General features: G+C 46.5%; 1 protein-coding gene across 1 annotated transcript in view; it reads left to right on the plus strand.

Moving 5' to 3' along the window:
- Nucleotides 1-20,866, plus strand: part of KSR2 (kinase suppressor of ras 2) — a 423,164-nt gene that overhangs the window by 231,973 nt on the left and 170,325 nt on the right. Inside the window, exon 5 of the mRNA XM_006151569.1 lies at nt 9,732-9,916. Coding sequence (XP_006151631.1) covers nt 9,732-9,916 — 185 coding nt within the window. The remainder of the gene's footprint in view (nt 1-9,731; nt 9,917-20,866) is intronic.

Here is a 20,866-nt window from a genome sequence, read left to right on the forward strand (position 1 = left end):
TATATAATATAATGTATTATACTATTATATAAAATCATAGATAAAATATAATTACATAGCATATATACTATATATTATAGTTCATATGTTTATATATGTATAATATATATGTTATGCACATATATAATACAAGGGTACTTCAGAGAGTTTGTGGGAAAATGGAATTAAAGTGCAAGTTTATTTTGGTGTGAAAAACTTGAAGTCCATGTACAATTTTTTTTCATAATATGCATTTTCTTTTTTTGTTGTTTTAAATTTATTCTATGAGGGAGAGAGACAGAGTCAGCTATATTGCACCTCTGACAGGGTCTTGATGCCACAATGTACCCCCAGATTTGCCAGTTCCAATCAAGGGCCTAGCAATATAGGCATTTTCTATGAACTCTAAAAAGATCTCTCATATACATTTAATTCCTAGGAACTTATAAATAGCCACCTTTTGATATCTGTCAACTAAATCTAAGATACCAGTTACCAGCTTACTTATAGAAGCCATCTGGGAAGCAAAAATCCATCTCAAATTTGATCTTCAATTTGAAACATCTTAAAAATAATGAAACATCATAGAAATATTAAATAACAATTGACCATATGATTCCATGTCTGTACCTCTGTTTTCTAGATCTTCCTCTTTTTCTTTTTTTTGTTTTGTTTTCTTGGAATAAAACAAAGAAAAAAAAACCCTGCCAGGCAAAAAATTTACTATGTATCGTTTAAAAATGATATCTTATCAGAAAAGAATATTCCTGTTACTATATTCAAATGGCAGCGCCCAGTCTAAAAGTAACAAAGTATCTACTCATCCAATCTACAGCCCCCTCACCAGCCTGCCTACTGCCTCTTTCTGGAGTCTATATACAAGTGAGTGGATCTAAAACTGTGTATCCCTATGGTGCACCAACTTACAAGCCATCCGATGTCTTCTGTTCTCTTACCCCCACCAAGTTGATTTGACTGGCATGCCCTGTCAAATGTCCTGGAGAGCGCTGTCCCAATTGTCTCCCTTCCCTCCACCTCCACCATCCCCATTCTGGTCCAAAGTGCCATTCCCTTTCTGGGCAACTACAATAACCGTAGATCTCCCAGTCCTATTCTTGCTCCCCACCACAGTCAAATCTATACATCACACAGAGTAGTCTTTTAAAAACGGAATCAAATTTCATCATCTTCTTTTCTATAACCACCAGCAGTTTCCTATGGCACTCAGAATAAAAACCCAACTCTTATAGTGCAAGGGAGGTCTGCAGTGATCTGGCCCTGCCGCCTCCTGGCCTCACCTCTGCCTTTGTCTCTCCTGCTCAGTTTCTCTGAGTTTAGCAGACCTGGCCTTCCTTTGGTTCTCTGGACTCCCGACATTTGGTCCGCTGTTCTCTGGATCATTGCGGGTCTGGCTTCTTTTTTTTTTGGAGAGGCTTTTATATTTTTTTTGTTACAGGGCACGTGTGCTCACCCGAAAGACAGAGAGAGACAGACAGAAAGCGAGAAATCACCCCTCAGGGGGGATGGTCACACTACAATCCCCTTTCCTCCTCTCCTCTCGGGATCTTGGGCACGCACACACATGTGCCCGGCATGAATTTTAAGCCACCGGGTCCGAGACTTGAACCGTGGTCAACTATGGGAGTTCAGCGACATAGCCATTGCACTAACTGCTGGTCCCAGTGGGTCTGGCTTCTTGATATCAGGTTCCAGCAGAAATACCATTTCCAGCAGAAATGCCTTCCCACCCAACTGTCACCACACTGCTGAGTTTAAATTCTATTTAATTGTATTATTTTTCTTCATTCATGATAGAACGTGTGTGTGCACAACAAGAGTGAGAGAGACAGAAAGAGATATCTCCACAGGGTCTGGCCGTGCCATGATCCCTTTCTTTCAGTCCTGCGGCCCATCAGATCTTAGGCACATGTACATGTGCCGCCGGGCATGTTTTCAGGTGGGCTGGGGATTTGAACTGTGGTCCCCCTGTGGGATCCAGCTTCTCTTGAGAAAAGCATTAGTACTGTGCCACGGAGCCAGCTCATCTATGTGACTGTTCTGATTAACCAGTATTTCGTACTGTTATCTGTTTTTCTGTACTCCCTTGGGGGCCTACAGGCCCACAGAGAGTACGGCTCATCTGCCTCCTTCATTGCTAGAGTCCAATTACCTTATCGTTCTAGTACTATTCATTGGATTAATTTTTGAGTTTATATATATCTTTTAAAGATATTATGCGATCATTCCATATAATTGTTCTTTGCCTCCTCCTACTTTCACTTAATAACAACTGTTGATGTTCTCTCTAACCTGATCCTTTTTAACACCTACATAGTTTCCATCAAATGCAATTACCATAATTTAATTGACTAGTCCACTATGGTGCATATTTTAGCTCCTTCCAGTCTTTTGCTACGCAAAGTTAATTTTAGTATTGCAAGGGAATGAAAGTCAGACTTAGAGGGAGAGAGATGAGATGAAGCATCTGATCTAATAGCAGAACAATGTATCACTTCACCCTTGAGTGCAGAGCAGTGAGTATTTAGAGTAGCAAGAAGCTTAAGCAGTGGTAGAAACATTTTATATTTGTTTTGTTCAATACAGTAACTACTGACCACATGCCACTTTGAAGCATTTAAACTGTGGCTATTACAACTGATGAGCAGAATTTAAAATTTTAACTTCATAAATCTTTAGTACTCATAGGCCAGCAGATGGTGTAGCATTTACATTGCTGGACTCCCACATGGGAGACCGCAGTTCAAGTCCTGTGGGACCAGTGGATTAACACTCATGCCGAGTGTGTGTGTATGCATGGTCAAGATCCCAGGAGGAGAAGGGATTGTGGTGTGGCCACGACCCTAGGGGTGCTTTCTCATTGTCTCTGTCTCTCCCTGGTGAGCACACGTGCCCTAAAACAAAAACCTCTAAAAGAAAAGGAGGAGGAGGAGTTGTTTTAGTGCACATATAGCTTTAAGCAAAAGGTGTTTTATTTACGCTAAAGAATATCCCCAGAGCCCAGTTCTGGATAGCTCAGGCCATACTTAGTAGATTATGGGGAGGAAATTGACCAGAAACATTCCTTATTTAGACACAGAATGACAAAAGAGAAACTATAACTTCAAAGGAAATCAATCCCAAGTAGACTATGCTTTTTCGTTGTTTCATTTTTTTAAACTTAAATTCATTCATTTCTTCTGACACGAAGTTGGGGGTGGAGGGGAGTCTCCATGCCGTAATCACTCCCAGTTTCAGCTAGACTGTGGCAAATACGTGGGCCCAGTTGCATCCTCCCTGCCTCACCACCTGGCTGAGGGTTTTTCTGGACCAACACCCGAGGGCAGGTAGTCTGGAGCTGATCAAGGATCAGCAAAGGTGTCCCTTATGGGCCACGTAGTAAGTACTCCCACCTTAGTGGTCACTTAGTCTGTCACAACACTGAAGGGCTGACTCTTCCTTGTCCCCTTTTTGCCAGGGTCCTGTTTGATTAATGCCATGCTTGGGCAGTGTTCCAGCCATAAATGAAAGGTATAGCCTGTGGCCAAAGCACAAAGCAGATTCTCACAAACATCTCTGGGTGTTAGAGGCAGTAGGCCTGTGCTTTTCCAAATCAGCCTCTTCCCTGTGCCCTGAGCAGCTGAAATGGTGATCTGGAAGTACTTCCCATTCCATCTCCCAAACCTCATGCTATTCTTTTCCCTTTTTTTTCTTATTTTTCTTCTTTCTCTTCTCTTTTTAAAAAAATTTTTCTTTTTCTTTTCTTTTTTTCCCCCTCTGTTTTGCTATAGGGCACATGTACTTGCTACAAAGAGATGTGCGATGGTGGGGGATGGCGGAGGAGTGAGAAAGCAACCCCCAGAGGGGATGGCCAGGCTAGCTAGGCTGCAGTCCCTTCTCCTTCACTCTCTTCTCAGGATTTTGGACATGCATATGCATGTGCCCAGAGTGTTTTTTCAAGCTGCTGGGTCCAGGACTCCAACCACACAGTTGGCTATGTGGAATCCAGCCACCTCAATGCCACACTACTGGCTAGCCAAGCTTGTGCTATTCCTTGATCTTTATAGTGTCTTGCCCAGAGGCCTCCTCTTAGATAATCAGATTGACCCAAGCGCAAAGGATTAAAATAGCTCAGATGAGCTAGTACAGCCCTGTGTCAACCGTTTCCTGTTGGGTGAAATGGTGGCCGAATTTGTGGTTTGCTGTGAGGGGTGAGGGGGGTGCCAGGAGGTGTGCTCCTGCCTGACTTCAGACCACATGGAGGGTCTGGTCTGGTCCAGCCCTGCCATTTCCTCCCAATTGTCTGGGCCAGACACTCCAGACACCATTAATAAGAGGCTGAGGGCTCTGTCCCAAGGAAGGCTTTTGAGTTCAAGGGGACACAACCTCATACTCAAGGAAGCAGAGAATAAACAGGCTTGAGCCGGTAGCTCTGTTTAACTCAAAGGCCAGCAAACTTCTGGAAGAGGAAATGGTGCCACGACTAAACATCAGCTTGGAACTTCCCTTGGCAACCTGAGTGATGAAGGCTGGGAGAGGCAGCTGGAAAATGGGCGCCAGTCCAGAGCTTCTTGAGTGCCAGGACATCTGTCAGACCTGGGTCAGGAGTGGCTAAGGCTGACAAAATAAATAAGGTGTGTTTCTTCCTCAGGGAGTCCATCCTTGAGGATGAACTAAGAAGATGCTTCTAAAGCAGCCCTCCTGACTCAGATGAGACAGAAATGCTAAAGGACCATATTCCTTTCGATTGTCCCCACAAGGGAGATGCCCCCTCGTCCCTGCTTGAGTTGGGACCTGTGGGCTTTTGGGGGAGTCTGCAAACCTGGCTTATGCTCTTGGCTCTGCACCGTGAAGGGCCTGCATTGTGTTAGGAGCTGAAGATACAAACCCTTCCCATGTTCCAGGCACAGGCTGTGGGGAAACAGACATCCATCAGGTCATAGGTGAGTGCAGAATTCTGACCGAGATGCACTTAATGAAGAACACACTGGCAGTGCTGGAAGAGAAGGTACGGACTGACTCTCTCTGAGCAGTGCCTAAAGGATGCGTAGGTCTCTAGGAACAGGCAGGGTAACATTCTAGACAGTGGGGACAGCATGTGCAAAGGCCCAGAGGTGCATGCGCACTAGGCATGATCACCAGAAATACAGCCAGAGTGGCTAATCAGAGAACAGCAAGGGGCTGGTACCAGAAGTCAAGGGAAGGCGTGGCACTGCTAGTCTCACAGCCTTAGCAAGAACAACAGGACAGCTTTTGAGAATTTTAAGCAGGGAAGTGACATGATACAGTGTATTCTTTTTCAGTTGCCAAAGGGCATGTGATCTCCAGAGAGAGAAGGAGAAAACACCTCCCAGTGGGGCATGATCATGCTCCAATCCTCTATTTCTCCATCCAGTTGGGATTTGGGGGCACACATTCCCATGTATCTGATGTGTTTTTCAAGCCACTGGGCTGGGATTTGAACTACAGTCTGCCACGTGGGATCTAACTCCCTTAACCTGACCCCCGTGTATATCTTTAAAAAATTCACTCTCAGGTCCAGCAGGTGGTATGGTGATTAAAGTGCTGGACTCCCACATGGTCGGCCACAGTTCAAGTCCTGAACCTGGTGGCTTGCTTTCTCACTTTTCCTCTCTGTCTTTCTCTGATGAGTACATGAGCCCTGTAGCAAACTAAAAAATAATAGTGATAATAAATAATTATTTTTAAAAACCAACAATAGCAACCACACTCTGACTGTGGGTTGGAGAATACATCGTAAGGAACCCAAAGTGGGATCCCACTGTCCAGCCACAAAAGGAACAGAGTTCTGATACCTGCTATAGCATGGATGCACCTCCGAAACATTATGCTGAGTGAAAGAAGCCAGATGCAAAAGGCCACATTTTGTATGATTCCATTTACAGAAAATAGACAGAATAAACAAATCCACAGAAACGGAAAGCAGATTGGTGGTTGCCAGGAGCTGGAGGGAAGGGGACATGGGGGTGACAGTGTAGGAGGCAGGGTTTCCTTCAGGAGTGATGAACATGATGAGCTTGTTTGGGACTAGATAGAGACAGCTTTTGCACAACCTTGTGAATGGACTTAATGCCCTGGACTGGTCACTTTAAACTGAATTTTTTTTTTCTATAGGGCGCGTGCACTTGCCAGAAAGACAGAAAGAGACAGAGAGGCAGAAAGCGAGAAATCACCCCACAGGGGGATGGCCACACCACAATTCTTTCTCCTCCATTCACCTCTTGGGATCCTGGGCATGTACGCACCTGCATCCAGCATGAGTTTAAGCCACTAAGTCTGGGACTTGAACCATGGTCGACTACATGGGAGTCTAGCAACATGGTCATTATGCTAACTGCTGGTCTCTAAACTGAGTAATTTTATATGAAATAAATTTCACCTTTTTTTAAAGAAAAGAATTATTTAATTCAATTTGTTATTGTCATTGTTTTTATTGTTATTATTATTATTATTTAATTTGACCAGACAGAGAGAGAGAGAGAGAAAGCGAAAGTGAGTAAGCAAGCCGCCAGGTCTGGAACTCGAACCGTGGTCGGCCATGTGGGAATGCAGCGCCTTTAACCACTATGCCACCTGCTGGGTCCATGGAGTGAATTTTATCTTAATGTAAGAGGAAAAGTAGGGCTGGGATTCCAGGGAGTTGGCAGCAGCAGCCCAAGTGAGAGGGGAAGGTGGCTTGGACCAGAATGTTGAAGATGAAGAATGATGAACTGATTCAAAGAAGATGTGAGTTCTGAGATCTCTTTAGTTTAGATATTCTGTGCAAAGTAGGCAAGACGATGTTCGCTGCTGTAACAGGAAGCTCCTTTCCCTCTGGGGAGATAATACGTAGACTGGCAGCTCGGGCATGGCAAGGGGGCAACTCTTCAGGGACTGTGGATTCCTTAAAGGTAAGGCTCAGCAGGCCTCCTAGAGAGCATGACCTTTAGTCTGCTTGTGTGGTGGCCCCAGTCCTAAGCCTGGGCTTTACACGGTTTGCAGGAAGGCTTCACTTCGGCTGGAAGAGGGCACCCAACTCCTGGCCAGACTGGATGGGAGTTTGGGGAAAGAGGGTGGGAGGAGCATGGAGTTTTGGATGCTGTTTTAAGCCAAGTGCTCTTAAACTAGCTCCTCTGGAAGGGAAGAAGTGCTTCCAAACCAGGTTTGACACGCATTTTATTCAGGTGGTGCCAAGTTAGGGGCTGAGGGATCCAACAGTGAAAACCACCTGGTTCCTGCCCTCAAGGAGCCTTCATTTGAATGTGGAAGATAAAGGACTAGACTGCAGCATGATATGTGCAGAGTCTTAACCCAGAATGGCCATTCGACAAACATTTAACGAGCCCCTACTATTTGCCAGGCTTCATGCTAGTGGCCAAGGACTAAAAAAAGAACCATAAGGAGTCCTTGCCCTCAACGGCGACATGGTCTACTCGGAGACAACAAATTAGGAAAAAACAAATTTGGACAGATAGGACATGGCAATCATAGGAGAGGGGTTTTCAAAAAGGTCTTAGAAAATGTGTATTATAAAAACAAAATAAAACAAACACATGATTTCAAAAAAATTTTTACAGCAAAGTAAACTCATACTTTAATTCCATTTCCTACTAACTTTATGAAGTCCCCTCATGTATATGGAGAAGGGAGATGAAACACCCAACCTAGGCTAGGTGGAAAGAGGGACTATAAGGGAAGAAAACTTTCTTGAGGAGAGGACACCAGTACTGAGGAATTAAAAACAAACAAACAAACAAACAAACAAACAAACACAATAGGAATTAACCAGGCAAAGAAGGAGCAGGCATTCCAGTTGGGGGAGGCAGCATAAACAAAAGTGAGAGCCCACAAGGCTTGGTCCAGGAGCGAGTGTGTACCGTGGGGTGACATCGCGTGCCACTTCAAGGACACTACTTCATATCTAGCATATGACGGGGTAGAGGTACTAAGAGAGTGAGGTGAGAAGAATAGTAAATTGACTCCATGGGGTAGGAGGGGACATCACAGATGTGGTAACATTTGAACTGGACATTGGGGTATGTATAGGAGTTCACCAGGCAGAGGAGAATAGCAACATCGTGTAAGGGGTAGTTTTGCTGTTCCTCTTGGGTCAGTAAGTGAGGACTCTGGATTTCCTGCCCCCCTCCTTCCTCCATTACCAGTTTTCTCTTTAGTCACCTAGAGCCAGAGAGAGAGAGAGAGAGGAGAGAGCACATGGTAATACTCATGGGGGCTTGTGGGCAACTCTGGTGAAAGTGCCCCATGAGAAAAGATGGCTAAAATTGAAGGCTCAGTTATTGGCCACTCGGGTCCCTCTAGCCTGAACGGGTTGAAAAGCAAGCTCTTCAGGGCAGTTGGCCTCAGGGAGAATGGCCATCTCTGGGGTCAGGACTGACTTGGGAGTTTGGTGTAGGTGCTGTCAAGCCACATTGGCTGGTTTCAGCACTGACGCCCACTGCATCGGGTCCCTTTTCTCATTGCTTCGGCATCCTCATGAGCGGAGGGAGGTTAATGATAGCATCTCCCTCCTGAGGTTACTGCGACACAGGTAAGCTCACACACGCCCAACGCCTGATCCGATCCCTGGACAAGGTTAGCCCTCACATCCAAGCAGCCACAGTGACTGCTGTGGGTGATGGTCTATGAGTTGTTCTCAAGCTTCCCTTTTGGTCAAGTGGAAGTTTTTAAAAAATGTCGGTGATTTATGCTTGTCATTTCAAAGATGCGTCCTCTTTCTTCCAGATCACGACCTCATCACCACCTTTCTGGGATCCTTTAGGGTTTAATGTTTCCTCCTTACCCCTTCCTCAGTGTGAGGGATCCTTCTGCAGATGGCATCCCTTCCTTCCCCTTCTATCAGGTCATCTGGAAAGTCATGACATATTTTTCTGTTTTTCCATACAAAAAAGTGTCATGATTTCCCCAACAACCCAATAATTGCCTGTTTGCAAGGAAGATGACTAGAGAAAGATCTTACTTTTTAAAAAATCATGAGAACCCTGGCATTTTTATTCCAGTATTTGACTGTGGATAATTGCTAATTGCCTTGTCTTCTTATTTTTAAATAGAAAGAAAATAATAGCCCTCACACCTTAACAATATATTTAAAACCCCATATCGAATGCATATAAAAGATTACTAATAAGGTATTTTACATAGTTTTTTTTTTTTTTAGAGAGATTTTTTCTGTAGGATACATGTGCTCACCAGAGAGACAGAGAGAGAAAATGAGAAATCACCCCCAGGGGGGATGGCCGTACTGCAATCCCTTTTCCTCTAGTCTCCTCTTCGGATTTTAGGCATTAACACACACGTGCCCAACATGAGTTTCAAGCCACCAGGTCCGGGACTTGAACCGTGGTTGGCCATGTGGGAGTCCATAATTACGCCATCTTCTGGTCCCCATAATTTTTTTTTTAATAATAAGCCCATCTCAGTCAGGCCTAGCCACAGTTGGAGTGCCCACGGAGTGGGTCACTTCATCATTAGACAGGATGGCTCTGGAGTAAGAAATGCCCAGCGTGTGTCTATTTACCGTGCCCTGTGGTGGAATGTGCCTTTCAAAGGGAGTAGGGGAAAGGGCGAGACTCGCTTTTGCCCAGCCCTTCTCCTCTGCCTATCGGGCACAAGAACTGGTGGGTTCTTTTCTTTGCTCGGGTTCTGGTTCCCTCGCAGGAGACAGGAGCTGGGGTCTCCCTGCTCTCAGTTTATGCGTGCATGGTACATTTCCTTCTCTTTTCCTGTCTCCCTTCCAGAGCCAAGAAGAAGAGCAAACCCCTGAACCTCAAGATCCACAGCAGTGTGGGCAGCTGTGAGAACATTCCTTCTCAGCAGCGCTCCCCGCTCCTGTCCGAGCGCTCCCTCCGCTCCTTCTTCGTGGGACATGGCCCCTTCCTGCCCTCCACCCCTCCTGTCCACACGGAGGCCGGCTTCTCTGCAAGTAAGTCCTGGCTGGGGTCCACGCCACCGCTGCCTCCCAGCACCTGCTGTCCTCAGCGCCAGGTGCAGACTCCCTTTTCTTTGTCTCCGGGCTGTGACATGTTCACTGATCAAGACTCATCCTCCCACCTGCACCTCTCACGCCCCTGCGGATGGTTTTGAAGGGGGCGTAATTGGCGCTCAGGAGGTTGACTGGCTGTTGTCACTGGTCCCCGGTTTCTTCTCTTTTGCCTTCAGATGTGAAGGAATGACAGAGGAAAGCAAGCGTGGAGACGTCTCAGTGGGTTTTTCTTGGCGTCATGCATCAGGCATCTATGATTACTCTGTGTGTGTGTGTGTGTGTGTGTGTGTGTGTGTCCCACTCAGGTCAGCATGCATAACCTTTACATCGCAAAGATATATTTGAGTTCAAAATGGGCTGAGTGTGGCCTGGGGTGGTTTCCATTCTGCTCTCACCCATTTCTCCCGGAGACAGCGTGGTAATTACTAGGAGCAGAAATGGAACTTTCTGGTGATCCAAAGCTGAGGTCTCAGAAGGTGTTTAATCTTCTCTGCCCAGAGGCCTGTGCTGCTGAACAGGCACAGATGTGGTCAGAGGGGAGCCCCCTGAATAAAGCTCAGTCAGTCCTTCCGTCAAGACAGCAACTTCTTTTGGTCGGTTGCTCAGGAGGAGGAAGGGCTGCTGGAGTATGCTAGAATGTGCCCCTGGCCCTCAGTACAGCCACAGGCCATCCATGTTTGCTGCGTTCCTGATAAATGAGAGTAGTGTTTACCGAGCACTTGCACACACTGACCACCCATATTTAGGGCCTCACTCAGTTCTTGCACGGATCCGTCCTATAGGTGGGTTGTTCCCATTGTGCAGATGAGAAAACTAAGGCTCAGGGACGTCAAAGGGTTTGCCCAAAGTCACACTGCTATGGAGTGGTCGAACTAGAATTTGAATTCAGTTCTTTCTACCTTCAGAGCATATAAGCTTAACCATCACATGTGATTCAGTAGCCAAGATCCCTCAACTAGCCAGCAGGATACCCTTTCTAAATGTGGGTTGTATTTATTACTTGTAGCTGAGGGTTGTTAAGCATTTTTTAGGGAAGCCCAGGACCCTTTGAGGACGAGATGAAATCTGTTCATTTTTGCCTGAAGAAAGGCACATGTAACACCCACCAGCCAACTAGATGGTTAGGCTGGGGCTGAATGGCAAACTCGGTTTGCAGTGCACAGTTGGTATGGTGTGCCCGATGGAGGAATCGGTGGAGGGTCTGGACTCAGGCAGACCCACGGGGCTGTCAGTAAGGAAAAATCCCAGAGATTGCCTTGTCTCAGTGCCTGGCGTGTGCAGGCTCCGAATGGAGCAAACTAAAATAGCCCCCATGACATACATGTATGTCAACACCAGAAGGCCAATTTATTAATTTGTCAAGAGAAATTACTGTCAGAGAAACCAGAAAAGCTTCATGAGGGTGGGCCTGCATGGCAGGCAGAGAATGGCTTGGCGAGCGTGGACAAAGACAAGGATAATGATGACATCTGTAACATGTCATGGCAGCAGGAAGAAGTAGACATCATAGTCAGGAACATGGGCCCTGGTGGGAGATACCTGGGTTCGAATCCCAGTTCTGCTATTTTGAAGCAGTGTGTCTGGTCTTAGGCAAGTTAAGAGTCTCTCTGGACCTCAGTTTCCTAATCTGCATAATGGGGCTAATAATAATAATCTCATGGACCATTGTGTAGATGAGATAAGCTCTGGAGTGTCAAGTCCTCTGCACAGTGTCTGGCAAGTAGTAGGTGCTTAGTAAACGCTAGCTGTTGTGCAGTGTATTGACACCTTTGCACTTGCAACCTCTGGCCTGAGAACTTCCAGGCAATTGCAGCTAAATGCCTTGCAGTTGACCCACACACACCCCACCACCACTTTCCCAGGGCCCCTGCAGTGCTGGGAATGTGCCTGGACGCGATGCCTCTGGTTGCATCCAGTGGCCATCTGTCCTTGGGCAGCCATCCTGTGAGCGCATGTCAGCATGGCCACCTCTAGGGCTTTACCACAGTCCTGCGCTTCAGTTTTGGCCAGAGTAAAAACATCTCCCACCTGCTTTTAAAAAACACAGACTTGTACATTTGGGCCCTGATCCCTCCAAAGACTTTTTTTCTTAAGAGGAATTTTTGCTATAAGGCGTGTGTGTGTTCACCACAAAGAGAAACAGAAAGTGAGAAATCACTACCCCAGAGGGATGGCCATGCTGTAGTCCCTTCTCCTCCACTCTGCTCTCTGAATTTTGGGGACACACATGTATTCAACGTGAGTTTAAAACCGCCAGGTCTGGGACTTGCACCGTGGTTGTCTATGTGGGAGTGCAGTGATGTAACCATTTGCCATCTGCTGGTCCCGCCAAAGACTTTCATGAGGCTTCACCATGGCTCTCAGGATTTGCTCTGTCCTGGTGTCTACCAGAGGGGACAAGCTTTTCCACTTGCCCATGGGGCAGGAGTAATAGCCTTAGTTAAAAGGCAGCTTCCAGCACCAGGAGGCTCTGGAAGCACTGTTATCCGTTGGACAGGACAGCCCTCACGCATGCATGTGAAGAAGTTGCCCTCTGATCTCCTAGAAAGGAAAAAGTATTTGCGTCTCAGTGGGAGAAGGGGTGTGTAAAACCCAATTATTTGCTGGAAATCCACAGGCCAGTCCCTCACAAATAACAGAAGCAGAAGCTGCCTGGTGTGGTGGGGAAGGCTCCAGACCACGGCACGGGCAACTCTGTTGGCATGTCTGTGCTGTCACCAGCAGGCTGTGTGGCTTTGGTCTCTGCCTGGCATGCCAGCTGCGTTGCTGCAGTTAAGGCTGGCCACAGCCTGTGAGGCAGGTACTATTATTCCCATTTCATAGAGCAGGGCACTGAGGCCTAGAAAGATGCTTGACCTCACCCATGTGGTATGTTTTGAATCCAGATCTGACAGTAGCCTATATTACATGTCTTCAGGGCAAGTGTCTATCTCTGACCATACGTCAGTTTCCACAACTGCACCCACTGCTGGATGGTTTATTCCAGAGATTAGAAACTCTGGGATTCTGAGGCCAACTACTGAGCTTTTCGTAGCTAAATCTTTGACTCACTTAGAATGGTGGTCTTGGGGACTCCTGGTGGGGCTCTGGGGAGAATAAGGCTTGCAGGCGCTGGCTCTTCCTGGTTTGTAATAGTTTCTGCTTCTGCCACTCTAAGTTTCATAAGAGAACTCTACTTTTGGGCCCTGGTGCTAATCTACCTCCTCCTGGCCCAGTCACGGGAGCCCCTGGGACTTCCTCTCTGCCAGGCTGAGTCTGTCTGCCATTTGTCACTGTCACCTCTGGCTCTGGTCTGCTCTGTGAAGAGTGGTGATACGCCATCTTGTTACCCCAGTGGTAACGTCTGGAGACAGCGTTAGGCAGATTTGACCATGGAATAGCCAGGCCTTGGACCCTCAGGGTGCTCAGCCACTCAGCGGGCTGTAAAAAGGATCTACCTATGTGGGGCTTACCATACATCCCTAGCCTGGGGTTGACAGATAGCAGGAGGGAGAAGAGGATGTGGCAGGAGCTTCAGTGTACAGAGGAATGTGTCTCCAAGGTTTGCCAGCCCTTTGGGTCCATACCCTTACTTGGGTATAGAGAAAATGCAAGATGTCAGAGTCTTCTGTTCAGCATGGGAGATGCTGATTCAGAAATGAACCTGTTTCCTAGAGAAGTAGAGAGCAGTGGACTCCATTCGTGCTGTATTTAATCCGCCTTGCATTTGGGCATGCCATGTGGCTCTGGCAGTATCTGATTGGATGCCCTTCACTTGTGGACTAGCTTGTTTTGTCCAACAAACTGTGAACCTATGGTTCCTTATAAGGCATCTCCAATCTCCACTGATACAGGTCAGGCTGTCTTTAAGTCCCCTCGAAAAGGCTACTTCAGGGACCACCAGTTAGCGTAATGGGCTGTCACTGAACTCCCATGTAGCCAACTGCGGTTCGAGTCCCGGACCTGGTGGCTTAAACTCACGCCGGGCACGTGTGCGTGCATGCCCAAGATCCCGAGAGGAGAATGGAGGAGAAGGGATTGCGGCGTGGGCATCCCCCCTGGGGGGTGATTTCTCGCTTTCTATCTCTCTGTCTGTCTCTGTCTTTCTGGCGAGTGCACGTGCCCTATAGCAAAAACCTTTCCAAAAAAAAAAAAAGAAAGAAAGAAAGAAAGAAAAAGAAAAAAAAAAGGCTACTTCAAAATGAAAAAATGTTGCTTAGATGGAAACATTTAATTATCCGTCATTGTCTATTGTCTGTTAGAAGTGATTTCCAGTTTATAGCAACTAACTGGACGTTGACAAGTCACTGGACAAATCACTTACCCTCCCGAGTCTGTTTTCTACTTGGTAAGGGTGTGGTGAAGATAGAATAGAAAGAACTTGTGTAAGTTTCCTGGCATGAGGGCTGGCACTTAGAGCACAGAGATTCAATAAAAGGTGACTTTGGAAGCTACTAGCCTTGTTATCTGATGGAGTAGCTTGTAACAATGATGAAAATGATGATCATAGCCATCGGCATTTACCGTGTGTTGATGGTATTTCAAGCATCGTACAAAGCCAGTTACTTTCATTACTTTGTTTAAGCTGCACCATCCTCTGTAAGGTAGGTTCCATTATTAATTCCATTTTGTGGTGGAAGAACTGAGGCTGAGAAAGTGCAAGTAACTGGCCCAAGGCCCTAGGGTCAGACAAGAGATGAAATCTGCCCTAATTCTCAATCTTTCATCCGATAATGCTACGGTAAGAAATCACAATGCCATCTCCCTTGAAACCTGCTTTCTCATCAAGTAGGGAATTTAACTTGCTCAGGTTGTCTGGCGGATGCCTTTGTCCAGTCGGGGGATTGTGTTGTGGTGACAGCCTTGCTCAGAGGCCTGCTGTGCTCGCTCAGGGAGCAACACTCACACTGGCTGACCATTCGTTACCCCGCCTGGACTCTGCTGTTACTGTTCAGGGGATTGATTGTCCCATGGGAGCCATCCCTGTGGGGGCCAGGTAGTTGCAGAAAATTGCTCAAACATTGAGCTATAGGTAGCTTCTGCCACTCTTTCATCCTGGCCATGTTGGTAGAAAAAGAGGAGTGACGTTCTTTTGCTACCTGCAATTTGTTTCTTTATTAGCTGCCTGTGGGGGTTGAGCACTTCAGGGCAACAGTTACCAAGGGCAGCAAGTGACTGATGGTCCCAGAATTTGCCATGTTGGTCATAATGGCACCAGCCGGGGCTGCATGAGAGACCGTCTTGGGAAATGTCCTTCACGAAGTGTCTTGAATGACTTCATGCCCTCCTCTTGCCCCAAACCGCCATGCTCTCTGTGTCTCTTCTCTAAGCTACTCCCAAGCTTGGTCCCAGAGATGGAGCAAGACAGAGTTGACCCTTGGTGGAGAACCTGGCCTTGTGTATGCCTTGAGGCTGAGTCAGAAGCCTGATTTGTGAGGGAGACAGCAGGTAGCAATAAAGAGTGATGAAGCTGAACTGCATATTCCCAGGAAGGCAGCCACTGGAAGGGTTCTAAAGAGACTCGAGATGGGGGTGATTATATAATGGGGTTTAATGAGGCTTGAGGCCAAGGTTCATTACCCTCAGAAGAGGGGGAAGAGAGGCGCGTGTCTTGACACAAGTTTGCTGCCTGAACTGCAGTCTCCTCTCAGAATTGGGAGAGATTTTTGAGCAGTTTAGATCTGACCTGATCAGTGATAGCAACTCCAAGGGGAAAAACACACATCCTACTAGAGTGATCGGAAGGTCTTTGCCCCCCAAGAATGAGCAAGCAGAAGTGTAAGCACGGGCGCTGGTCTCTCCCTCTCCCTGCAGATGCAGCCCTGAATCTTTGCCCTGTCTTGAAACTCAGACCCCAGCAGATCCTTAACATGTACTGTCCCCCTGCCACATGCCAGAAAGACCCTTAACTAGATGTTTTGCAGCTTTAAAATATGTACACCGGAAAACAAATAAAACACTTCAGATGGATTCCAAATGAAAAGCCCCGGTCCCTTGTACCATCTCTCCTCTAGTTCCGCTGCCCCAAGGCAGCCACTTTTAACTCTCTCTGCCTAGTTCTTTTGCTAGTCGACAATGGAAACTATACCAGCTTCTACCACGGGTTGTCAAAGTGCGTTCCATACCAACAGTAGCAGCACCCGAGAGCTTGTTGGAAATGCAAATTCTTGGCTAGCCACAATGGTGTAGTGGCAGGGCCCCAGTGGCAGCCCAACAGTCCATGATGCTGAAGCCATGTGGGAGGGTCCTGAGTTCGTGTCCCGAGGTTGCCCTGTGCATGCTTGACACATGTGTGCCCATGACTCGGGGTAGGATCTGAATCTAAAGACCCTGTTGGGTGTGTCTGTCTCTCCCTTTGTCTCTGTCTCTTTTTCTCCCTTTCTCTTGTAAGAAATTAAAAAAAACTTTTTTTTAAAAAAAATGCTAATTCTTGCTCTCCCCTGCCAAGGCCTGCTGAATCAGAAGCTCTGGAGAGGGACCCAGGGATCTGAGTTTTCACAAATTCATCTACAGGTTCACATTTCAGAATCACTGGGCTATATAACATTTTTCTGTCCTTTTTAGATTTTAATACTTAAATCATTTCAAGCTTACCAAAAGGTTGCAAGAATATTTCAAAGGACTCCCATCCCCCCTTTACTCAGATTCATCAGTTTTTAACATTTCTTTATATTTGCTTTCCCTTTCTCACTCTATTTTTGTGAGCCATCTGAGACTTGGCTGCATGTTCTCTTCCATTCTTATATAACCGCAGAGTTACCCAAGTCAGCAAACTTGACATTGAATCAGTACCATTATCTAGCCGTATTCCAATTCCAGCACTTGGCCCAAGAGCATCCACTAGCCTTCTTCTTCTTCTTCTCCTTTTTTTCCTGATATGGAATCCAATTTGTGTTCCTGGGTACACTATTCCATTTGTCTACAAGAGTTCCCCAGCCTTTCCTTGCTGTTTCTGACTTTGACATCTTTGAAGAGTGAGGGCCAGCTGCTTTATAGTATATACTTCAGCTTGGGTCTGATGCTTCTCTGCGGTTAGGCTCAGACTGTGCAGTTTGGCAGGACATCCACAGAGAGAGCGTTGAGTCCCAGCACACCAGATCTTTGTAGAAAACCCCATTGTGTAGGAACAGGAGACTGAGGAGCCCTGCATGGCCTTCTGACCTGCCGTGTGGTTCTTAATGTGGCCAGAAAAGCAGCTCTAACCTTCCTGGTACTCTCCCGCAACAGGAATGGGGTTATTAAACTCTAGGTACAACCTTCTACTAAAGCGTGAGAAACTAACACAAAAGGCAAAGCCCAGATACAAGGATCCGACCTTTCTACACACAAATTAGATCGTCATGATTTAGTTGGTTATCATTATGTTTACAAAAGAAATTAATTTTTTTAAGTTTTTTTTAATGTCTTCTCTCTCTCTCTTTCTCTTTCTCTCCCCCTCCCTCCCTCCATCCCTCTGTCTCTGTCTCTGTGTGTCTCTCTCTCGGCAGGGTTTCACGCTGTGCTTCCTTCTCCTCCCACACCCCCAACACACACACAGCCTGTCCCAGTGAGCTAGGATCACGGTTAATGCACACACCTCGTGTAAATAGGTCGACCTGGCACTGGACTCTGATCTTGCATATGGCTTCTGGCATTTGCAGAGCATTGTCTACTGATGTGCCACTGTGACTGAGCCCCAGAGGAATTTTCCATCTCTCCATCGTGTGTGCTTTCACAATCTCATTCAATGAAATACATTAAGCCTTACCATGAGTCGAATTGTGAGTTGATTGCACAACTCTTTCATGAGTTGAATTGTGGTCTCCAAATGATACATTCAGATCCTAGCCCTCAGTGCCTGTGAATGTGCCTTTATACAGAAATAGGGTCTTTGCAGATATAATCGAGTTATGATGAGATCATTAGGGAGGCCCCAGTCTAATATGACCAGCATCTTTATAATAAAGAAGAGGGAAATGATGGAACACACAGAGATGCAGGAACAACATGCAGAGATGGAGGCAGGTATCAATGACACATTATAGTCCAGGAATGCCCAGAGGTGCCAGAGCTGGCCAGAGTCAGGAGAGGGCCAGGCAGCAGGTTCTTTCTGAGCCTCCAGAGGGAACCAACCTGCTTTAAAACTCAAGGGTCATCTTGATTTTAGGTTTCTGGTTGCCAGAGCAATAATAAAATATATTTCTCTTGTTTTAAGCCACACAGTTTATGGTAATGTATTACAGCAGCTATAAGACATCAATGCAGACATGCTCCTCCTTTTCTAAGCAAAAATGAGGGAAAGTATCACCATCACCCGTTGGTACTATTGTGGCAACTCAGGACACATTCAATGTTTCTGTGTCACCATGAATATCTGTGGAAAAAGGACTTACTGTCTCAGCTACCTACAGGGAGTGACCTATTTGAGAAGTAACATGAAAGTGTGAAGTGGCTGGCTGTGAGGGGTAGAGAAGAAAGAGTAAGGACTGTGAGGAACTGGCAGGGAACTTCCTTCTCAGGGATGGCTCACCTCCAGCCCTAGTAGGTATGACCCCCATGCAGGGATGGGCCCAGGACTGCCAGGTTCGTAGATATTTCAGAAGTTGGAGAACCTGACTTTTTACAACAGTTCCCAATTTTAAAGTGTTCACAATCATTTTTAAATCTTCTGCCACTGTGTAAGTTAATGTTTGCAAGTTGTATTTGGTCTTGAGGTTCTTACTTTTATTTTTTTTTAACTGCCAAAGGGCATATGCACCACCAAAGAAAGACAGACAGGTTAGAAGAAGAAAATACTCCCATCCCCATACAGAGGAACACGGTCACCCCTTCTCCTCCATGTCTTCATGCTATTGGATTTTTGGGCACACAGCCACACACGCCTAGCATGTTTTTCAGGCCATTAGGGCCAAGATTCGAACCACAGTCAGCCATGTGAGATCCAGCTCCCTTAACCACTAGGCTATAGGGCTGGCCCCAAGGGGTTCCCACTTTTTTAATCTCTATTTAGTCTAGAATCATGGATGTCAGAGCTGGAAGGGGCCTCCAGACTCAGAGTCCGACCCCTCATTTTACAGGTAAGGAAACGGAGGCAGAGAGTAGAAGGGAACTTGCCTAGAGTTGGGATTGAATTTTCCATAATGACTCTCTCTGCATTGTGCCAAGATGGTTGCAAAAAGTTGTCTCTGCTCCAACTCCAAGTGCTTATCAACAAAGTAGTGGATGTTTACAGGAAGGAAATAGTAGTTTTGTTTAAAAGGGGACATGTTTTGTGTCTGGGGGGGGGGTCGGGCGTGCAACATGTACGTGTGTGAATACCTGTGGGTGTGTATATCCTATGCAAGGTCACTTCCAGGTATGCTATCATCCATTTTCTCCCCTCTCTTCTGCCTACACAATCTGCACCTCTTGCTTTGCACACACAGTTTGGGCTCAGCGTGCACCAGACAACCTCAGATCTTTCGTTATGATTGTTCTCAACAGGAACTGTGGCGGCAGAAATTGGTTGGTAAGTGGTTGGCATTAGGAGCCAAGGGGATCTTTTGCACCTCTCGAGTGAGTCCTGATCCTCGGTCAGGTACACACTGTCAGCGTGGACAGTCCTATTTCCTGACACCAGAACCTGTGTCTGATGGTTACTGCCTTTGTTCCAGGACTCCCCCGACTCCAGGCGAGGGCTTTCCATATGTCAGCTGATCTGATGGCAAGAAAGCACATGATTAGAGCCGTACAGGGTGCACCAGGCATTCAGATTCCCTGTCCATGCTCTCACAGCCCGTTCTGAGGATGAGGAAAATGACATTCCAAGAGGGGAGGGCTGTGGCTGGGAATTACGTAACATGTTAGAGCCAAGATCAGAAACCACAATGTCTTCAGACTCCAAGTTTCATGCATTCTCTGCAAACAAACAACCAAACAAGAAAACTTGGCCTGACCATATTTCCATAAGACAGTAAGTTGGAGGGATAGTGGGTTGTTTTAATCAAATTTACATCCTTCCCAGAAAACCAGTCCTCTTCTAGAGCCTTGTATTGCCTGTCTACCCCGCTAGTTGAGCCAATATCGAGGAGTGATTTATTTTTAATAGCCAGAGAAATAGGCTCACCAGAGAGAGACAGAAAGATGGAGGGAGAGGGATAAAGCATCTCTCAGTGGAGCATGGTTACTCCTCAATCCTTTCTCTTTCATTTCTTCATTCTATTGGGATTTGGGGCACACACACACGTCTGCCATGTTTTATAAGCTGCTGGGGCCAAGATTCGAACAGAATCAGTCATGTGGGATCTGGCTCCTTGAACTACTAGGGCACTGGGCCAGCCCTCAAGCTCTAGTGCACGTGTGCTTGCTGGAGGGACAGAGAGACATGAAAGTGAGAGATCACCACTCCCCACAGCAGGGATGGCCACATGGCAATCCCTTCCCCTCCAGCAGGAATGGCCACACCACAGTCCCTTCTCTTCCATTCTCCTCTTGAGCACACACATACACATGCCCAGCAACAGTTTTAAGTCACTGGGTCCAGAACTCGAACCATGGTCAACTACATGAAAGTCCAGTGATGTAACCATTAACCATTACTCTATCTGTTGTTCCCAACTCTTTCTTTCTATTTTTTTTTTATAGGGGGAGGGAGAGGTTTTTTGCTACAAGGCAGGTGCACTCGCCAGAAAGACAGAGAGAGACAGAAAGTGAAAAACCACCCCCAAGGGGGATGGCCACGCCGCAGTCCCTTCTACTCCAGTCTCCTCTCGGGATCTTGGGCACACACACACACAGATGCCCAGCGTAAGTTTAAGCCACCGGGTCCAGGACTCAAACAATAGTCGACTACATGGGTGTCCAGCTACATAGCCATTATTCCAACTGCTGGTCCCCCAACTCTTCCTTTCTTTTCTTTTCTTTTTTTTTTTCTTTTTTTTTTTTTTTTTGAGG

This window comes from Tupaia chinensis, unplaced genomic scaffold, assembly GCF_000334495.1.
Source record: "Tupaia chinensis unplaced genomic scaffold, TupChi_1.0 Scaffold000320_1, whole genome shotgun sequence".
Classification (NCBI taxonomy): Eukaryota; Metazoa; Chordata; class Mammalia; order Scandentia; family Tupaiidae; genus Tupaia; species Tupaia belangeri.